At 47.6% G+C, this 20958-nt stretch overlaps 1 protein-coding gene across 1 annotated transcript; it reads right to left on the minus strand.

Annotated features, from left to right (window-relative positions):
• Positions 1–7046: 7046 nt before the first annotated feature.
• H1-0 (H1.0 linker histone) lies at positions 7047–9474 on the minus strand. Its single transcript, XM_032779152.2, has one exon. It carries the CDS (start codon positions 9053–9055, stop codon positions 8474–8476), a length of 582 nt encoding a protein of 193 aa, XP_032635043.1. The 5' UTR covers positions 9056–9474; the 3' UTR covers positions 7047–8473.
• Between the last annotated feature and the right edge of the window lie 11484 nt (positions 9475–20958).

A 20958-nucleotide genomic window follows, 5' to 3' on the forward strand; every position in this document is an offset into this window, starting at 1 on the left:
TGTATCTGGAGATATCATCAGTTACAACTACAGGTACATCTTCAGTGGTACTGTACTACTCATTTTCCTGACTTAAACCTTGACACAATGTCAGATTCCTACTTGCTGAATTGATATGAAGTTCTTGACTTTCTGCGTCAGAATGCAGGGGTTGATTAGGAAGCTTATAAAAAAGCAGTTACCTACCTTTTCATCTCTGTTTAGGATGACCAGACAGCAAATGTGAAAAATCGGGGTGGGGGTGGGGGTAATAGGAGCCTACATAAGAAAAAGACCTAAAAATCATGACTGTCCCTATAAAATCAGGACATCTGGTCACCCTTTATCTGTTGTTCTTCCAGATGTGCTTCTCATGGCAATTCCATGTTAGGTGTACATACGCCGCATGCACCGCTGCCGGAGATTTTTCCCCTAGTGGTATTCGTAGGGCTGGCTCTAGTGTTCCCTAAAGCTCTGCGCTCACGCGCCAGTGTAAGGGACGCCAACATAGGCGCTACCTCCGTGGGTGCTCTGGGGCTGGAGCACCTACAGGGAAAAATTAGTGGGTAATCTGCCCCCACAAGCAGCCAAATTACCCACCCTACTTCCTCCTCTCTCTCCACCTCCTTCCTTGAGCATGCTGTGTCCCCGCTCCTCTGCCTACCTCCCAGTGCTTGCCGCCACCAAGCAGCTGTAGCAAGCTCCAGGAGGGACGGGGGAGAAGCCGGAATGTGTTGTGCTCAGGGGAGGAGGCAAGGAAGAGGTGGGGATGGGGTGGGGATTTGGGAAAGGAGTTGGAATAAGGGCAGGGAGAGGGTGGGGTTGGGGTGGGGACTTCGGGGAAGGGGTTGGAATGGGGGTGGGAGGGGGCGGGACAGAGGTGGAGTTGGGGTGCGGCCAAGGGGAGAAGAGGGTCCAGCACCCACTGGTGCCAGTAGAAGTCGGCACCTGTGCCCTGCACCTCTCCAGTTTCTTCTCACTGTCCACTCAGACAGAGGGGAAGGACAGTGGGTCATAGAATGGACATGAGCTACATATCTCGAAGAACAGTTATGAAAGGTAGGTAGCCATTTTTTCTTCTTCGAGTGCTTGTTCATGTCGATTCCATGTTAGGTGACTCACCAGCAGCATCTCTGGAGGTGGGCTAGGAGTTCAGGGGCATGCTGACTATAACACAGCTCTCCTGAAACTGGCATTGTCTCTGGCCTGTTGGATAATGGTGTAGTGAGACGCAAACATGTGCACTGATGACCACGTCACGGACCTGACAAACTCCTGTATTGGTATTTGTGCCAGGAAAGCCGCTGAAGATGCTTGCGTTCTTGTTGAGTGGGCCCTTACGATGGCCGGAGGCAGGGTCCCCACCTGCTCATAGCAGTGATCCAGGACGAGTTCCTCTGGGCTGACACCTGAAGCCCTTTCATTCTGTCTGCTACCGCAACAAAAAGCTGCGTCCATTTGCAGAGGAGTCTTGTCATGTCAATGTAAAAGGCTAAGGCCCTTCTAATGTCCAGAGAATGCAGACGCTGTTCTTCTATCTTATGAGGTTTTTGGAAAACCAGCAGAAATATGTCTTGGTTGATGTGAAATTGCAACACCATGTTGGATAGAAAGACTGGGCATGGAAGCAGACAGACCTTGTCTTTGAAGAAAATGGTATTTTGGGGTATGCGGCCAGAAGCCCCTGCAGATCCTGCACTTATCTTGGATGTGAGCCTATCATAAGCATAAATCCCAATTCTGAACCTTAGCGTCCAAAATGTGGGTGCCTAGCATAAATCCTCTAAGCTTAACTACCAGCTTAGATCTGATAGCGCTGCCACCAGACAGGAATTACAGTGCCTGTTTCACTCTGGTCTCCCCAAACCTTCCCTGGGGGACCCCAAGACTCAGATGCCCTGAGTCTACAACAAAGGGAAATAACCCCCTCCCCTTGTCTCCTCTTTTTTTCCTCCCCGGCTTCTCCTTCCTGGATGGCCCTAGGGGATACCGTTTCAAGTCCTTGAAACACAAACCCAGAGAGATTAAGTGTCTCTTCCCCCTCACCGAGAGGCTATGCAGATTCAAACCTAGTCAATCTAACACAAAGAGATTTCCCCCTCCCTTCGTTCCTTAGCCTTAACCAGAGAAAAACTCAAACAGGTTTTAAAAAGAAAGCTTTATATAAAAAAGAAAAAAGACATAAAAATGTTCTCTGTATCAAGGTTGACAATATACAGGGTCAATTGCTTAAAAGAAAAATGAATAAACAGCCTTAATTCAAAAGATATCCAATTTAAAACATTCCAGCATACACACATGTAAATACAAAAACAATATATTAAAAGCCTATTGTCTTCTACCTTCTGTATCTTACACTTGGAAAGAGAAAATAGAAGTCACTCTCATAGCCGAGAGCACAGAACAGAGAGAGAGACAAAAGACACACACCCCAAAATTCCCTCCCTGAGCTTTGAAAAATCCGGTTTTCTGATTGGTCCTCTGGTCAGGTGTGTGGTTCCCTTTGTTAACCCTTTACAGGAAAAGAAACATTAACCCTTAGCTATCTGTTTATGACAGAGCCTCCCCAAGCACTTTTGGCAGCTGGAATGGGGGTTGCTTTCCGGCACTGGCATGGGTTAATATAGGCTGCATATGGTTTGAAGCCTGAGAATCAGGGCATGCCCTGTCCTGAGATCAACGTCCCTTAAGGAGACTAGCTAACTAACAAGAACTAGAACTGACAACGACTAACTATTTACAAGAAGAGAGAGGCTTGTCGAAGCAAGAGAAGAGGACTGTTCCAGCAGCCGTCACTGGCAGTAAGAAGGAACTGGAGGAGTGCGGGGCCGGCAGCGCCCCTTATACTGGTGCGTGAGTGCAGACCACCAGGGGATGCTAGAGTTGGCCCTATGGATACAACTAGCAGGAAAATCTCTGGCGGCAGGGCATGTGGCGCACACATAGCTAACATGAAATCGACATGAGCAAGTACTGTACTCAAAGAATGATTGCTTCTGCTGCTTAGGATCTCTGGAGGCAGTTTGTAATAAATGTCTTTTTGCTTTCTAAAACCAGACATGTATGTGTGTTTATGGTTTTCATTTTTAGACATCTTCCAGCATGTGAGAATAACTAAGTTGGAAGTCTAGGTCTAAATAGAGTGTATTTTTGTGCTTCTTAATTTATCCTTCAGTTGTGAGGGTAGTCTTAAAAAAATGTTGGTTGTCTCTGCAGAATTTAGCAGTGACAGGCAGAACCAGAGTGGAGAATGGCTGCAGAGAGTGCTGTGGGAGAGACTGGAACAGGCAGACACACACGCCTCTCAGTGTCCCACAGCAAGAGAAGGCTATGGAAATAAAATACATTTCCCAGCAGCAGCCCCTTCAGCACTGGAGCATGCCCAGTGGCTGCAACCCCTGCTGGACAGGGTAGAAAGAATGAGTACTTGTGACACCTTAGAGACTAACAAATTTATTTGGGCATAAGCTTTTGTGGGCTAAAACCCACTTCATTGGATGCATGCAGTGGAAAATACAGTAGGAAGATATATATACACAGAGGATATGAAAAAATGGGTGTTGGCATGCCAACTATAATGAGACTCATCAATTAAGGTGGGCTATTATCAGCAGGAGAAAAAAAAGTGTAGTGATAATCAGGATGGCCCATTTCCAACAGCTGACAAGAAGGTGTGAGTTACAGTGTGTGTGGGGGGGGTGGGAATTGACATGGGGATATAGTTTTTACGATGTGTAATGACCCATCCACTCCCAGTCTTTATTCAAGCCTAATTTAATGGTATCCAGTTTGGAAATTAATTCCAATTCTGCAGTTTCTCATTGAAGTCTGTTTTTGAAGTTTTTGTGTTGGAGAATTGCGACTTTGAGGTCTGTAACAGAGTGACCAGGGAGGCTGAAGTGTTCTCCGACTGGTTTTTGAATGTTTTCATTCTTGACATCTGATTTGTGTCCATTTATTCTTTTGCATAGAGACTGTCCGGTTTGGCCAATGTACATGGCAGAGGGGCATTGTTGGCACATGATGGCATATATCACATTGGTAGATGTTTTGCGTAATGACCGATCCACTCCCAGTCTTTTCATGTTCTCTGTGTATATATATCTTCCTACTGTATTTTCCACTGCATGCATCTGATGATACAGACTAACACGGCTACCATCTGGATAGGGTAGGAAATTCCTTCTACTCCCAGCCACTGGTGGGCATGCTTAAATGCTGTGGGAAGTTTGCAAAGGCAGAGCAGGACAGGTTGGTGGGTGGGACCCCAGGGCTGATAGCTAGGTGAGATGTTAGAGTGTAGACATATGCAACTCATGCACTTGCCCTGAAGCAGGAGGAGGACCCCTGCCCCCTTGCCATGGTGACTGACTACATTACTTGTAAGAGTGGGGCCCTAGAATCAAGTGGGAGGGGACAGATGGCAGAGGAACAGGTGGTGCAGCTGTTCGGGATCCATGTGTAACACCAATAGACCCCGGTCATCAGTGGGCGGGATTGAACCTGGGACCTCTTGAGCCTCTACAGCAGGGGTAGGCAACCTATGGCACGCATGCCAAAGGCAGCACACGAGCTGATTTTCAGAGGCACTCACACTGCCTGGGTCCTGGCCACTGGTCCCAGGGGCTCTGCTGCTGGCCTGGGATACCAGCCGCTGGCCTCCTGCCAGCCCGGGGTTTCATTTGCTGGCCTCGCTCAGCCCGCTGCCGCCCCCGGGTCCCGGTCACTGGTCCAGGAGGCTCTGCTGCTGGCCTGGGGTCCCAGCCGCCTGCCCAGGGCTCTGCAGCCACCCCCGGCTGTGGCCCACTGGCTCCACCCTGGGGCAGTGAGGGGTACAGACAGAGGCAAGAGGGGGCACATCTCAGCATCACCACCTTAAAAATTGTTCCAGCGCCACCGTGCTGAGATATTTTAAGTCCTGATTTGCTGCTTACACCACTGTCATGCCACATGGAACAGGGCACTGCGTTTGACGTTGAGATTACAATGTACATCCAAGAACAGGAATCAGAATTTCTAACAGATTTCAAGATTTCCAGCAATTTGGCCCAATGCTTTCTTTTCTAATTAAACCTGAAAAGTTCAACAAAAGTGACTTGGATTTGTCTGTATTTCAGTGGATGGGTGTTGAAGATTTCAAAATGCAGCTCATTCAGTTAAAAAGCTCAGAATTGTGGGCATCAGAGTTTGGAGATCTGCAGAGTGCACTTGAAGCTATCGAGAGAGATCATGGGGCCTCTATTCTGGCCTGCTAGATGCCCCTGCCAGTGAAATTTAACTGTTTGAAGAAAATTGCGTTTGCAATGCTTTCAGCATTTGGATCCACATAATTGTGTGAACAGGTATTTTCACACATGAAATCTGTCCTCTGTCCCTCTTGGAGCCGGTTAACAACTGAACACTCAGAAGCCTGGGTGGAGCTTAAAGTATCCAAATACGTGCCAGACATTGGAAAACTCCGCAAGGAAAAGCAAGGGTAAGGATCACACTAAACTGATAAGATCTGCATTTGAATTTAATTTTAAATGAAGCTTCTTAAACATTTGAAATACCTTATTTACTTTACATACAAACAATAGTTTCGTCATATATTATAGACTCATAAAACGAGACCGTCTAAAAACGTTAAAATGTATTACTCGCACGCGAAACAGAGTGAATAAATGAGACTTGGCACAGCACTTCTGAAAGGTTGCCGACCCCTGCTCTACATTTTACCTCTCTCTCTTTAAGTGGTCTCGGTGCCACTAGAGGGGCAGAACACCATACCCAGAAGGTGTGTGGGTTACATATGCACTTGGAGGACCCCTGCAGGCTCAACACTGCTCAGCCACAGCCCAAGCTGCTGCCATTGTTTGCAGCCTGTGGAACCTGTAGAAAGAGCAATGCGCTGGTCCCCACTGCCCACTTTTGAATTTGCCTGGGGAGGGAGGCCTCCAAAATGGTGGCTCTGCCATGAATTCTGATTAGCAGGTACCACCAATGGTCAGAGGCCCTTCCTCCCCTCCAACTGACCAGGCAAATTCAAATGTGGGTAGCAGCAACCAGCAAGGCTGCTCTTTCTAGCAGCTCTGACTCCAACTCTCATGGCAGCAGCAGTGACTCATGGCTCACTGGCTCCTACGACAGCAGTTCTGGCTTTGTTGGGAGCAGTCGTCCTTGCTCTAGGAGGCAGCAGAACTGGTGGGTGCACAGTCCAGGCCAGAGAGAGCAGATGGCAAAGCATGGAGTTGGGGAGGAGGGAAACGGGGGAGAGATGACTGCAGGGGTAGGGGAGGTGAGAGTTTATTTTAATGACTGTGGGACATGTGATGGCAGGTGGGGGAACACAATCTAAACCTGGACCAGGGTCCACCTTTTTGCTTCTCTGCTACTGGCAGAGAGCGAGATGGGGGACCCAGACTGGGAGGGGGCAGTCAGCATTTGCTGACCCTTCTTACTATTAAATCTGCCACTCTAGCCAAGATTTGGAATAGCAAAGGCTAGCACAGGTCAGGACAGAAAGGCATTGACAAAATTGTACAAATGGTCCCCAGAAACAGAGCGCCCGAGCAATGGCCTCACAATCTGCTTTTCCACAGCCAGCTGGGATGCAGTAAAAGATTCTTTTAGTACACTGACAATATTTCAGTGGCAGAGTCTATTTGACAAATCAGGAAAGATGGAAGGTGATTTGGGCACTTTCTGTGCTCAGGGTATTCTGGCTTGGAAAGCCAGGCTGTCAATCTAAAAGCCAAGTGGCATTATGCTTGTGAAATGCCCCTTGTCACCACTCTCTTTTACTGAAGGAAGCTTTCCCTCCCAATCTCTTTCAATTGTTCTGACCCTGTGTGACACCCCATGCTCTAGGTCTAGGATTTATCCATAGTTCAGGCACCAGTAAGCTTTCCTTATCCCTTCAGCACCTTCTTACATACCAGAGAGCTATCAGTGTATTTACAACTTGGAAGAGGAATCACACCTTACCAGCCAACCATGTGTGCACACATGCATAACCCTTTTTCCCCGTGTTCCCCTCTCCAGCCTGTGTATTTTTAAATACTAACGAATACAAAGATGACAGTGAATGAGGGAAATTTCAACCTTCCTCTATTTATTTGCTGCTGTTGTTTTAAACTCTAGAATTACAAAGACAGCAAATTATTTCCTGCACAAATTACACTTACAAAATAAAATGAACACGCGTCAATCCTGTGAGATTTTCACTTGGTTTTAACAGCAAACCCATCAAATATACTTTTTTGTTTTTTATCGGAATATTGGAAATATCCCCTCCACACAGCCTTCCCAACCACCCCTCCCTGCTCCCCCACATCTGAAGCAATAACAGTACACAGCTCCAGTTCCACAAAGCAACTTTTGACAGATTCAGTATTGGTTACATTTCTTTTTTTCCCCACTTCCCCTCCCATCAAAAAAATCCACACCTAAAGAAACTGTCGATCGTGTGCCCTTTCTGTTGTAGATGTATGGCTACATACCAAAGCTATCGATCAGGAAGTGGTCACTGCAGAGTTAGAAAGCACTCAGAGAACCCAGAATAACAGTCAGTGGTGAAGGGATGGTTCTCTTAACCCCTTCTCTTAACCCACAAGATATTAGACTCTGGAGGGATTAGGACAATGCTTCTCATGCAGTTGGAAACAGAACCTCTTTTTTCTCTCATTTCTTTTGAGGGGGTGGGGGAATTAGACCTCACGCCTGTTTCCACTTCAATGCCATCACCCATGATTTTCTGCAAATTCATCCTTTTTAGGAAAAATCCACTTTGGAAATCCCACTAGGAAATCTCCACTGATCCCCATTTAAAGCCTCTCAGTTAAAAGGCAACCTCCTCCCAAAAAAGCAAAGTAGGTGGACAGATTATCAACTCCCGCCCATTCCTCTCACTGGGTGGGGAAAACACCACATGAATCATGAGATGGTCTCCCTACCATTAGTATATATATATATATGACATATATATATATATGGGAAATGCTTAACCATCAGACTGAGGTTAAAGAAAATGTAATTTATGCTACAGCAATTAATCCCATGTGGTCGAGATCTTCCAGCATAATTACTTTTCTCAGACCCCCTTCATTTAGGGATCTTTGTCTCCATACTTTGGCATGGGCAAGTTCCATGCACAGCCAATTTACCTGTATGAAACCCTGGAGCTGGTAGGAGACTGGGGAACTCAATTCCCTTTTATCCAACATGGATTCCCCCCTGCTTCCAAAACACAAATAAGTATTTCATACATTAAAAAAAAAAAGAGAGGTCTAAGATTACAACAGAAGAAAAAAACAAACCAAAAACACTTATAAGACAAGTTTCAGCACTGCGTTGTTATTTTTAGTAACTGAATTATTTTAACTATTTCAGGGAAACAATAGTCCAGTCTTTTATAAAGTTGCAATAGAAAGAGAGAAAAGAATAAAGGAGAAAACTATTTACAGAAGTAGAGGTGAAGAACAGTGTCCAAGAAAGAAGATCCCAGACTTGCACTTCACTTCTTCTTGGCTGATTTCTTCACACTGGACTTTGCTTTGGGTTTTGATGGTTTTGCCTTTTTAGGCTTTGATGCCTTCACTGGCTTGGCCTTGACAGTTTTTGGCTTCTTGGCTTTCTTTGGCGCAGCTGCTGGCTTCTTTTTGGCTTTCTTGGCAGCAGCTTTGGGCTTCTTGGCTGGGGACTTGGTGGCAGCTTTCTTGGGCTTAGCTGCTTTCCTGGGCGTCGTGGCCTTCTTGACTTCCTTCTTGGCTTTCTTAGCTGGGGGTGGCTTCTTGGGTTCATCACCCTTGGCCAGGCGGAAAGAGCCAGACGCGCCGACCCCTTTGGTCTGCTTGAGGACACCAGTGGTGACCAGCCTCTTGATGGCCAACTTGATTTGGGAGTCAGCATTCTCCCCCACTTTGTAGTGGCTCTTAATGTATTTCTGGATGGACTGGCGAGAAGAGCCAGCCCGGCTCTTTTCAGCTTGAATGGCGGCCACTATCATGTCAGAGTACTTGGGGTGATCTGTTGACTTCTTGGCCACCTTGGCCCGTTTGGGCTTGGTGGCAGGGGCCGAGGCGGAATTCTCTGTCATCTTTTGCTTTCCCTCCAGGTCAAGGGAATCGGATGAGCCCTGTGCACAGAGTCCTCAAGCTGCCTCGCTGCCCGCTGGCTCCCAGATGCTCTCGCCACGTGTGGTGCTTCGTCCTAATGGCCGTGTGGAAGGCCGGCCTGCGAAACAGGCACCGGCCGGGGGGTTCTCCTTGCAACAGGCAGACGGGTTCGCCCCTTGCGACCGGCGTCCCCTCCTGGCGGTGGCGGGCCCGGGTGCCTCTCTGTGGCTTGGTCCCTCGTGGGCCTGCTCTGTGCCTCTGTGTCTGTCAGTCAGGGCCCGCGTCCCCCTGTCAGGCTGTGAGTGGCCGCTCCTCCCGCCGTCTGCGGGTCTCGGTCCCCCCCAGCAGGTCGGATCTGCCTCCTCTCCGCCTCCCGCGCGGTGTCTGGCTCTCCAGGCAGCAGCCGGCGCATCCGGGTATTTAGCGCCGCGGCGCGGACCGCGGTGAGGACAGGGCTGCTGGCTGCCTGCTCAGGGCCCCGAATGGCGCCGCGCCGCCGACATCTGTGTTTCTTCCGCCGCCCCAAGCGGCCCTTTGCCCCCTCCCCGGGCGGCCCCGCGCTCCCCCGCCGCGCCCCCGGCTGCCCGCTCCCTGGGCCCGCGCGGCCCCGCTCCCGCGCCGCCGCCCCCGCCCGCTCAGCCGCCCCAAACGGCGCCGGGTGCTGCCGGGGCCCGCCACATTTCCCCTTTGCGCCCCATAGCCGGGGGCCGCGGGGGCCCGGCCCGGCCGAGCCACCAGGGGCAGGGCTGGGTCTGGGCCGCGGGAGACCCCGATCCCGGCCGCTGCGGGCCCCGGGACCCCCTCGGGGCCCCGGAACAGACCCAACTAACACAGGAGCCCGAGCCAGAGGAGGCGCAGCCCGACCTGGCCGGGGAGGGGGGAGGGGTGGCTCCCCAGCCTGGGGGGTCCCGGGGGACCTCCCGCCCCCAGCCCCGGGACCCCTACTCCTGCCCCCTCCCCAAACTCCTGCTCTGCAAAACTTTCTTTGGTATTAGATGGGAAGTTTACAGCCATCCCCCTCCCCCCGAGTCCCCCTGGCTGCCCCCTGCCCGGGGCTGGGGGCACACGGGCAGGGGACATGCCCCACCCATGCCTGAGCTATATGGGGGCGGGGGGCAGCCGGGGCAGGGAGGGGGGTTCTCTCAATTGCCCCTCTCCCCAAAACCCACTGCACTGGGCACAGGTTCCTGAACAATAACAAAGCCAGCTGCCATGGAGAAAAAATTGGGGGACACACACCCCACACGCCTCATACCTTACCCCAGCCCTCCGCACACACCCAGCCGGGTACCCCCGGGGCTGCACCTGCCCCCCCATCCCCTTTGCCCCCCACAAACTGCTTTGGGGACTTGCACTGGGGCAATCCTGAGCTGTTTTATTTCCTCCTGCAGTTTTTAGTGAGGAATCGATCTTATCGTTTCAAAACATATTTCCACCCTCTTTAAGGGGACATGGGGAGGAGGAGCCTGGGACTGGGAGGGGGGCAGATTATCGCTAGTGTAACTGTAATTTCCATACATATTCTGGGAAAGTGTGTAATTGCTATTGGGAGATTAAATGTACGTGCCATCGCCATTTTGCTGGAAGGATAGGTTGTTTTTTCTCCCCCCTTTTTCTTCTATTTTTTATAACATATGTATAAAATAACATCGTGGACACAAAAATTGAGGCGCGGGGCTGAAATCTGAGACCTTATAGTACCGAGTCACTTGAGATGGAGAGAGTTAAAATACATCTGAAACACTTTTTAATAGCCATAAAATAACCTGGAGTCTTAACAACACGAAAACCACCACCAAACAAACATCTATACATACGTGGACCCACAGGTCGGGACCCAGCCCCACTTCCCAGCTCATTGACAGGGTATGACATAGGGAACAATCAGACAAATAGTTTGTCAGTTTATAAACAATGCATGGGAAGAATTATTTTATTTAGATACAGGATTTAAATAATCAACCATTTGTTCTTGAAATGTCCATATCTGTTTCTCTCCAGCCCCCTCGTTGTGTGCTTGTCTACCCCGTCTAATAGCTTTCTCCTTTTTAATTCAGCTGGGTGTTTATTTTAATTGGGGGGAAGGGGAGAGGTGAACGCACGGTTTATAAATAAATATATGAAGCAGAGAAAGAAACAACCTAATAGGTGCATGCCGATAGTTTAAGGGGAGAAAAGTTATTCAGTGAGCTCTAGGGAAAAGTGAGATTATTAGGTGAGAAGAGAGTAGGATCTGACCTAAAATATTCTGATCCAAATTATGGATCAGTTTCTTTACCAAGAGGGACGCAGGGATTAGACGCCGGACGCTGTTGCTTCATTCAGCAGCTATATTTGCATCGAGTGCTTAAGGTACTTTAGCAGCAGTTTAACGCGTATGTAACAGTTTATTAAATACGAGGGGATTTTTTTTTAAAAGACGTGGATGCGTAACGAAACCAGCAGGTTTACACAAATAAAAAATAAATCTTTTTTTTTTAAACCCACCATTCATCTTGGAGTGGATCATGCAAATGAGTCTATATTAACATGCTGTGCTAGAACGAAAATTAGATAGAACGGCAGCAGCAAACAGAAAAGTATAACAGGGGTGGAAAAGTAAAGTAATGCATCACATTATTTGCAAAGTCCTGAACCTCCACAGAAACCATTTGAAAGGGGAAATAAACGGTGGAGAGGGCTGCAAAATCCCATTTTTATGCACGAGCCGCAATGCAAAAATGTGTATCAAATGCATTGCAAACAAAAACCAAAATACAATAAGATATTTGCTAAACATTGGGGTGGGCAAACTTCTGGGAGGGGAGATCAATTTATACAATATTTTCCCCATGTTTATTTATGTATTTAGTCGTGATGGCTATGCGTACAACAGGAATTATTTCAGTGGGGGGAGGGGAAATTGTAAATAGATCTTCAAGGCTTAAAGAAAAAAACTTCACCGAGATATACTTTGATATCGTTCTGTGTTATGCACTCAGGGAACAGTACTCTACTCTCTCTCTCTAACCTTTTAAATTTAAAATCACTCACGCTAACCCATTAACAATCCTGCGTGGAAGGTAGCCATAGCCGCTGTGAAGAATTTCAGTCAGCTGATTAACATTTAAAGAGGCGAATAGATAAAAGATTCCTGAGTTTAACTACAGGCCACCGTAGGACGCCCAAGTACTGCATTGTGGGAAACGTAGTATCCTTGTCAATGCGTTAAGCAACAAGTCCCGTGGCGGTGCTGCTGCTTAGGGTGACCTTTCAAGGATATCGAAGGCTACTGTATGAAAAATAGAAGCTAAGCGTTATTTCTGATTAATACTGCGCCACAATATCATGTTTAGGATACAAAGATACTATATATACACAGTACATACTGTCCTTGTGTGATGTTTTCAGGCAATAGTTTTGTGATCAAATGCATAGCCATTGGTTATAACTTATGGAATAGAGTTGTAGTACATAAGGCACCTGTGGTGCAAAGCTGGCATGCCCATTATTTATTAAAAATGCACGAATGCAATAAGTACTCCTACCTCCCTTTGATTGAGACTGTGCTCCCATCACATTACCTGTGTTCGCACAGCAGGGCTTGTATTGGATCCCAAGCTGTTGTCTTGTTGGATGATCACATAGCAGTAGATCTATCTGGAAATTTAAGATGGTACAAAAAATAAGCAGCAGTCATCTATAAAAGCAGGGCTTCCTGTTGGCAGTATGTGTCACTGCTGATTTATGATCAGCATTGCTACCTGTTGTTTTTTAGATTGATTTAAACTGCAGGTTTTGATCTATAAAGCCCTAAATGGGCTGGAATATTGCTGCTAGAGAGACTGTCTCTCTCTGTGCCACACTGTCACAACTGCAAGCCCTGAAGGCATTTGTGTGGGATCCTCCTCGATTTAAAAGAGCGGGGGCTGGTGGTGGTGGTTTCTGTGAGCAGCCTCTGTGCCGCCACAGGCTTCCTCTCCGGTCTGAAATAGCCCAGGATTATTGAACTTCAGAATATACTGCAAGACATGCCTATTTGTGTGGGCTGCTATGGAGGTGGGCCTTTGAGATTCATCAGATGGATGGGAGAAGAGTTGGGTGTTTTATACATAATCTAATTTTGTTTATGTAGTTCATGGCAGGGACATCTGGCATCTTCTTTTTAAATAAATCTAATAATAATACTTTTCCCTTCCTACCACTGCACTCGCAGCTGTACTGAACTCTCTGTTCAAATCTTCTTTGCCTTAGAATCATGCATATTTAATTATAGACAAAATTGACAATAGCAGGAGGGATAGTAGTAGGTGGTGTTCTTACTGATTTCTATTTTCTGTTTGAATGCAGAGTATTTTCAAGCCTTGGCTCAATGCAGAGCCTGCTTCATGTCTTCACGTAGTCTATGTGATGTATTCAGATGATATACAATCTGAGTTTTTCTGTTTCCAGCTCTCAGGGTTGCAAAGAAAACGTTTCCCAATTGGGAGCTGAGTATAACTGACACTTGCTTTCCTCAGCCTGCAGCCTGCCTGAAATAACACCCCGGCCCCTTACTAATCTCCATGGAGAGTCAATGCCAAAGGCTAATGAAAACACTTAATATTGACATTAGCTATGTCAATATTGCTCAAAATAGTGGATGGAATGTTGGTGGGGTTGGTACAGGGAAGAACCAGGGAGGTGCACAAAAAGTCAGGGTGAGCCACAAAGACCAAAGGGCTTAAACAGCAGTGCTTGTCAAAATGCCACTCTTTCCCCCACTGAGTGAGGCTGAATGACAAGAAGGTACCAAATAAATAAAGTTTAGATACCACCTAACATCCATATCTAACCTTTGATCTTTGTGTAAATCTCCAATTGCCAGCAGAGGGAGTTGTGGTACAGCTGGTGAACAGTAGGCAGTGTGAAATTCAGACCCCAGACCATAGTTCAGAATGGAATTTTGCCATCTCCATTGAATGTGTTGAGAGCTTGGTTTTGGCAGAACCTTACTGCAGGTGAAGTGCATCTAGCTGGGGCTTCTGGAGAGCAGTGTCCATTAGGGCTAGCAAGCACATAGCACCTGTATCTTCATGCGCTCAACACCAGGCTGTATAAAGAACAGCTAGAAGCAGCAAGCAGCAGCTGAAAGGCATCAGGTGCTACCTCCTCAGCACCTTTCAGGGATGTTTAACCTAAGTAAGACAAAATGCTGCTACTAAGGTTTTAGGATAACCAGCATTAGGAATCTGCCAGTGTTTTGGCTCCATGGAGTACTTCTGCCCTCCCCCTCAACCCCTTTTATTTTTTTGAGCATCTGCATTGTGTGTCTTTTGATCCATGACTAAGACCAAATCTACTAGCTCCCAACAGTGGCAGCAGAAGAGAAGCAAGAGGTCTGTAATAGATGAGCATGTTAATTAGTGGCACATTCCCCACTAGCCTTTCATCAATTGCCTAGATAAAGGCAGTTCTACCACCCCCCTACTGGAAATATCAGTGAGGTTACTGCTCCCAATACTGACCATCAGCTGATGAGAAGGAGAAAGTGGGTATAAATTACCAGGGCCCGGCTTTGTTGGCCCTGTTTAGCCTGTCTGCTCTTGCTGGGGGGCCCAAACCCACTCTCGGCAGCCCTGCTGACCATCCAGAGGAACCAGCCTTCCAGTCTAACAAGCCAGGCCCCAGCAGCCACATGGGCTGCATGTCCAGCAGAAAGCCCATGCCTGGGAACTTTATCTCATCATCCCCTTAGATACAGGGTCAAGCGCAGCCATCCCAAAGCTCTTTGACCTCTCAGCTGCAATCACCACCATGCGGCAGCATGTGATTACAGGGATCAGCTCTGTTGGTGGGATTGTGCTTGTTCCTTGGAGCACAAAGAGGAAGAAGAGAGGGAGGTATGTGTCTCATGCCACTGATGGAGCTTTTGCTTTGGTAATTCAATACCTGAAACTTCCTTGATGGCAAGAGCCTGATCATATCAGGTGTTTTAGCATGAAGGAAATGTGCATCTACTGTTTCTGCGTGGGCTGCATTGGACTTTGGGCTCGGTGTCAGTGAACTGTCTAATCGTGGTAGCACAGGACCTAGGTGTGCAGTGCCATCATCTCTGAGATGAGGAAGAATTATGTGATCTAAATGTGCATCCCCACATGTAAGGATTTCAAGGGTTGCTGGTGCTAATCTACAGTGGTTGAGAAGTCTGACATTCTTCAGCCAAAACCCTCGGGTAGACAGCTCTCTAACTAATCCAAGTGACATGAGTTACATTCCTCTCCTTCCCCACACCCCTTTTGACTATATTGCCTCAGATTAAGTACTTAAAATAAGGGTCTTTCCCTTCTTAAATAATCATCATACACTGCACACTAATTGTGCTATATGAAGTCTGCAGAAGATAGGGCAGCTAGGAGCTGATGCCTTTTGAGATCAAGAGATACAAAAGGTCACTTGTTAGTGTCTGTGAGTGGATTAAGGGGAGGAAAAGGCAAGCTCATTATTAATGTCCATGTCTTTGAGTGATGGGCTTTTTTCTTTTGCTAGAATTCTAACTCATTGAAGGAACTACTTCCTCAGAAGTAGCGAGTACCCCCTCCCTCCAATTTACATTGAGGAGCAGGGTGCTAAGTGCTTTTTTCCACATTGTTTTACTTAAAAAATTTAGTTTGGACAATGACAACTGGGCCTTTTCAATGGAGGAATGCAACTGGCCAATGACATTTGGGATCCACCAAGTTGGCATAACTATATAGTTTGTTACTGCTGTGTTAATTTTGATGGAATAAGTGGGCCTAGAGCAGTGGTTTTCAACCAGAGCAGGGGTCTGTTTACATCTGGGGATGCACAGAGGTCGTCCAGGGATACATCAACTCATCTAGACAGTTGCCTAGTTTTACAACAGGCTACGTAACAAGCACTAGCAAAGTTAGTACAAAAAGACGGTTACTCACCTTTGTAACTGTTGTTCGAGATGTGTTGCTCATATCCGTTCCAGTTAGGTGTGTGCGCGCCGCGTGCACGTTCGTCAGAAGATTTTTACCCTAGCAACACTCGGTGGGTCGGCTGGGCGCCCCCTGGAGTGGCACCGCTATGGTGCTGGATATATACCCCTGCCGACCCAGCCGCCCTTCAGTTCCTTCTTGCCGGCTACTCCGACAGTGGGGAAGGAGGGCGGGTGTGGAATGGATATGAGCAACACATCTCGAAGAACAACAGTTACAAAGGTGAGTAACCGTCTTTTCTTCTTCGAGTGCTTGCTCATATCCATTCCAGTTAGGTGATTCCCAAGCCTTATGTAGGCGGTGGGGTCGGAGTGAAATATGGCAGAATGCAAACTGCTGAGCCAAAGGCTGCAGTATCCCGTGGCTGTTGAACCAGAGCATAATGCGAAGCAAGGGATGGACCGAGGACCATGGAGCTGCGCGATAGATCTCGTGGGTAGGTACACGAGTTAGTAAGGCGGCAGATGAAGCCTGAGCCCTGGTAGAACGCATGAGTATATACAAATAAAAGGATTATAACTAATATACACAAGAACTACGAGTAGCTAGGGAAGCGGAGGTCAGCTAAGCTGCGCTCCACTGTTCCAACGACCGACACGGGCGGTAAGAAGGAACTGAAGGGCGGCTGGGTCGGCAGGGGGGCTGGGTCGGCAGGGGTATATATCTGGCACCATAGTGGCGCCACTCCAAGGGGCGCCCTGCCGACCCACCGAGTGTTGCTAGGGTAAAAATCTTCCGACGAACGTGCACGCAGTGCGCACACACCTAACTGGAATGGATATGAGCAAGCACTCGAAGAACTAAAATTTCATACAGACAGTGATTTGTTTATACTGCTGTCTGTACTGATACACTGAAATGTAAGTACAATATTTCTATTCCAATTGATTTTATAATTGTATGGTAAAATGAGAACATAAGCCATTTGTCAGTGATAGTGGCTGTGACACTTCTGTATTTTTATGTCTGATTTCACAAGCAAGTAGGTTTTAAGTGAGGTGAAACCTGTGGGTATGCAAGACAAATTAAAACTCCTGGAAGGGGTACAGTAGTCTGGAAAGGCTGAGAACCAGTGGCCTAGAGAATCAATTATGTTAACATGATCTGTTAATGTCCCACACTGAGCAGTTCAAGGTGGTTCACGGTTTTGAGTGCAGAGAGCTCGGGTTGCTTGCCCCATGCCATGCACAATTTTGTTTTGTTAAAAATGAAGTGTTCCTAAATAGGGTACGAGAGCTGCACTTTTAATAGGGAGTAGTGGTGGGATAGAGTAGTTACGACATAATGACTTTAAAAAAAAAAATTCTAAAGTGCATGCTTCCTTGTCAGGCTGAACATTAACTTTTACAAGAACACCTTGCTAAGAGATCTGGTTGATTCTTCCTCAGCTTGGTTCCCAGAGGGAATGCGTTTCTAGAAGATAACTTGTGATTGAACTACATGATATCGGGCTCACAGAAGGAATTGTGTAGTTAAGGCCTGTGTCAGACTAGAGCAGGGGTTCTCAAACTGGGAGCTGGGACCCCTCAGGGGGTCATGAAGTTATTATGTTAGGGACATGAGCTGTCAGCCAACCAAACCCTGCTTTGCCTCCAGCATCGATAATGGTGTTAAATATACAAACAAGTGATTTTAATTTATAAAGGGAGGGGGGGTGTCACACTCAGAGGCTTGCTCTGTGAAAGGGGTCACCTGTACAAAAGTTTGAGAACCACTGGACTAAATGATCAGAATGGGCTCCTCAAGGCTGAATCTAGTGGACTTTGATAAAACTTCCAGTTACTCCAGGCCTCCCAGTTTCTCTCAGCACAGCAGATGGCAGCAGACACAATCATCAATTACACTGAAAATCCACCTAGGATCTCCTTATTTAACATGCCAACATTCTTCAGGAATGACCACATTCCTGCTTAGTATGTCAGCACAGGGCCTTGGAATGATATGTTGTTTTCTTGTTGACTTCACTGCAGAGCACTAAGGGTGGGGGCGGGGCGAGGAGAAGAGAGAGGAGTCCCAACAGGATGGACCTTGGATCAGCCATTTAAGTGCCGTATCAACAAATAATAGGGCCAGCCCCCTCCAGCCAGGAAGATAAGTCACAAACTCCAGGTACAAAAGTTCCCCAGCATCCGCTAGACCAAGCTCTGCCTGAAACAGATCTCTCCTTCCCTGTCCCGCTCCTGCTATATAAAACCTAGTGGCAGGAAAAGATGGCTGGATGGGGGCAGGGGAAGGTGGAGGGTTGGCTGCAGTTGGAGCGAGATGAGCCAAGGGTGATTTTGGACACTGCTTCTGTGACTAAATAGCTTTCATTCATCTTGAGGAGCCTGCAGCGAGCGCTGGCACAAAACAGAAGACTGTTGCTGTTAGAGAACGTGTCACCCACAGGAGGCCCTGCTTCAAACAGGAGAGAACTGCAGAGGGTTGCTCTGCACACCAGAGACTGGTTCATGAGAGAGCAGTGCAGGGCTAATATCAACAAGATCTAGTCCCATAAGCAAAGACATAAGAACAGGCAGAATCCAGACCTACCTTTAAGCCCCTCAAATAAGGAAGATGATGCAGCTCAGCAGCCTCTCTCTTGCATCACTGGTTTCTATTACACAGATGTCTTTACAGGCAAAAAGGAAGTCATTAGCTAAAGCAGTTGTATTTGAGCTGGGGCCCATAAAATGCTTATCACAATTTTTAGGCACCAGTTTCCATAGTCCAAGAATCAATGAAGGTACAACAGAGTTTGACTACTTCAAGTGAACATGTGCACAACTTTCCCTTGCTGCTCCCTGCACACTTGACACCCTTAGGTGAATTCACCTACAATTAAATTAGCAGATAACACACATACAACCACGATGCAAAGGGATCTGGAGAGATCAGGGCAGCCCTGAACCCAGTTGGGGGAGGAAGCCTAGCACAAATACACCCCAAATCATTCTATAACCAAGCAATGCATCCACTGAGAGCGCACTACATTTTCATCTCATCCTGTCCATGCCACTCCACCCTACCCTTTTAGCAAGCCGAGCACTAGAGTTGGCTCAGGGAACTTGTGGCATCAGGTTTATGCCCAGCTCCATCAAGATTATTTGAGCCCCACTGATTTCAATGGATGTCCAGAACTGAGATCTGGGCCTGGATACTTATTTAGCTGGTTAGGGTGTCTCAGCTCTTTCAGCATGAACTGATGTAACCTCTCCCTCCAATTGTTAATGCTTTATGTTCCCTTCTTAAGCACAGTTCCAGATGTGGCACCTCACCCCTGCAACTGATATATGGAGTCTTACATGGGGTCTCAGCACAGCTCTGTTTTCTGAACAAAAGCTCAAGAGTTCACCTGTTGGTCAACAGGGGAGTGGGCTGAAACCATCAGATCTATCCATCAGCTTTTCACACCAAAAAGTGATCTGTAGCATCCAGTGATTGGGTGGCAGGGATGAGAGGAATTAAATATTTCTGGTTTGCATCCTTCAAAGGACTGGTGATGGGGAAAGGGCAGAGGGGTGAACTGCCCATTCTCCCTTTTTGTTATTGTGCCAACAGATTGTGAGACACCCCCAACCCCCAAATGAGTAAAAAATAAATCCAGCATCAGTTTAACAAAAACAGGCAAAATTTGGACACTCAATTTAGTCAAAATACTCTTACTGGTACAGGTGGGGAGAAAGTGGGCATGGGTTTTTTTGTTTTTGAGGAATGAGTGGGGTAGATCTTCCCCCTCACCACACTTGTGTGGGGAAAGATATTTATCGTCTTCTCAGGCTGGACAGAGGGGGATCCTCTCACTTCCTTGGACAACCAGATTGGGGATTTTTCTGGGGGTAGAGGGTATGAAATGATCTCCTTCACTCCATCCACAAGCTCAAGGCTCATGGAGCGGAGTAGAGCTGCTGGTCAGTATTCCTGCTCTGCATCCAAGTGTAGGAAAGCCCTGAGCAAGCAGAACCACCTGCTCACACCAGCAGGACTCAAGACTCTCAGACCAGCAGTAAAATATGCTCCCCCAGGAGACAAATGTAGGTTCAAAGGCAGATCTGACTGTGAACGAGAACTGTAAGGAAATGTTGGAGGTGACCGCCACTGAATGAATGGTGTAGTTGACGGCCCTGATTTGACTACACAAATGCCTCTGTCAGAGCATCACATGGGACAATGGTATTTCAGACAGCTCAGGGAGAGAAAAAAAAAAAAAAAAAAAAAGGAGAACTGCACATTCTGGGACATGAGACTATTTCCATGTGTTTCTGCATTCAGGGCCCCCATAGCTCATCTCCAAGTTCAATTCCTACCTGGTTTTGTTTTTCCAGCCAGCACAGGGGCTGTCATAGCAGGACCCAGGAGAAATGTCTGCAGGAAAGTGAAAACTGGTTCTTCCATCAGCTGGTGCTAGGGAGCCCAAATCCACCTGGCCCCCTTCCCTCCATACCATCGGCTTCTGGCTGCAGCATTTAAGGCAGAGCTGAATGGGTTAAACCACAAGAAGCAGGACACCACCACACTCACAAAGGGCTTCCTCCATTGAGGCCTGGCTGCCAAATGGGCCAACTGTGATGCCTGTTCCTGTGTAGCTGTGCTAAGACTGGGGATGCATGTGGGCACGTGTACACCACGTTATGGCTTTGAAGCAGGATTTAGATATATTAAGTAGGCAAGGGGGCCAGGAGCAGAGCTGGGCAGGGAGTCAAGTCAACACACGCACCCTCCCCCCCAGCAGCTAGCTCATGATCTAGTCACCACCTGCCTGCCAGATTCTAGGTATCCTAGAAGAGAGCCCCACTCCTCAGGCACGATCTGCAACCCAGCTTCCTACTGTGCCTGGTATGGGTGGAGGCCCCCCTGTGAAGGTTAAGACTGCTGTGGAGTGGGACAGTCCTGCTCCATGAGGGGACAACCTCCAATCCAATAATTATAATAGAGTCCCC

Source organism: Chelonoidis abingdonii, chromosome 1 (assembly GCF_003597395.2).
Source record: "Chelonoidis abingdonii isolate Lonesome George chromosome 1, CheloAbing_2.0, whole genome shotgun sequence".
In the NCBI taxonomy this organism is placed as follows: Eukaryota; Metazoa; Chordata; order Testudines; family Testudinidae; genus Chelonoidis; species Chelonoidis abingdonii.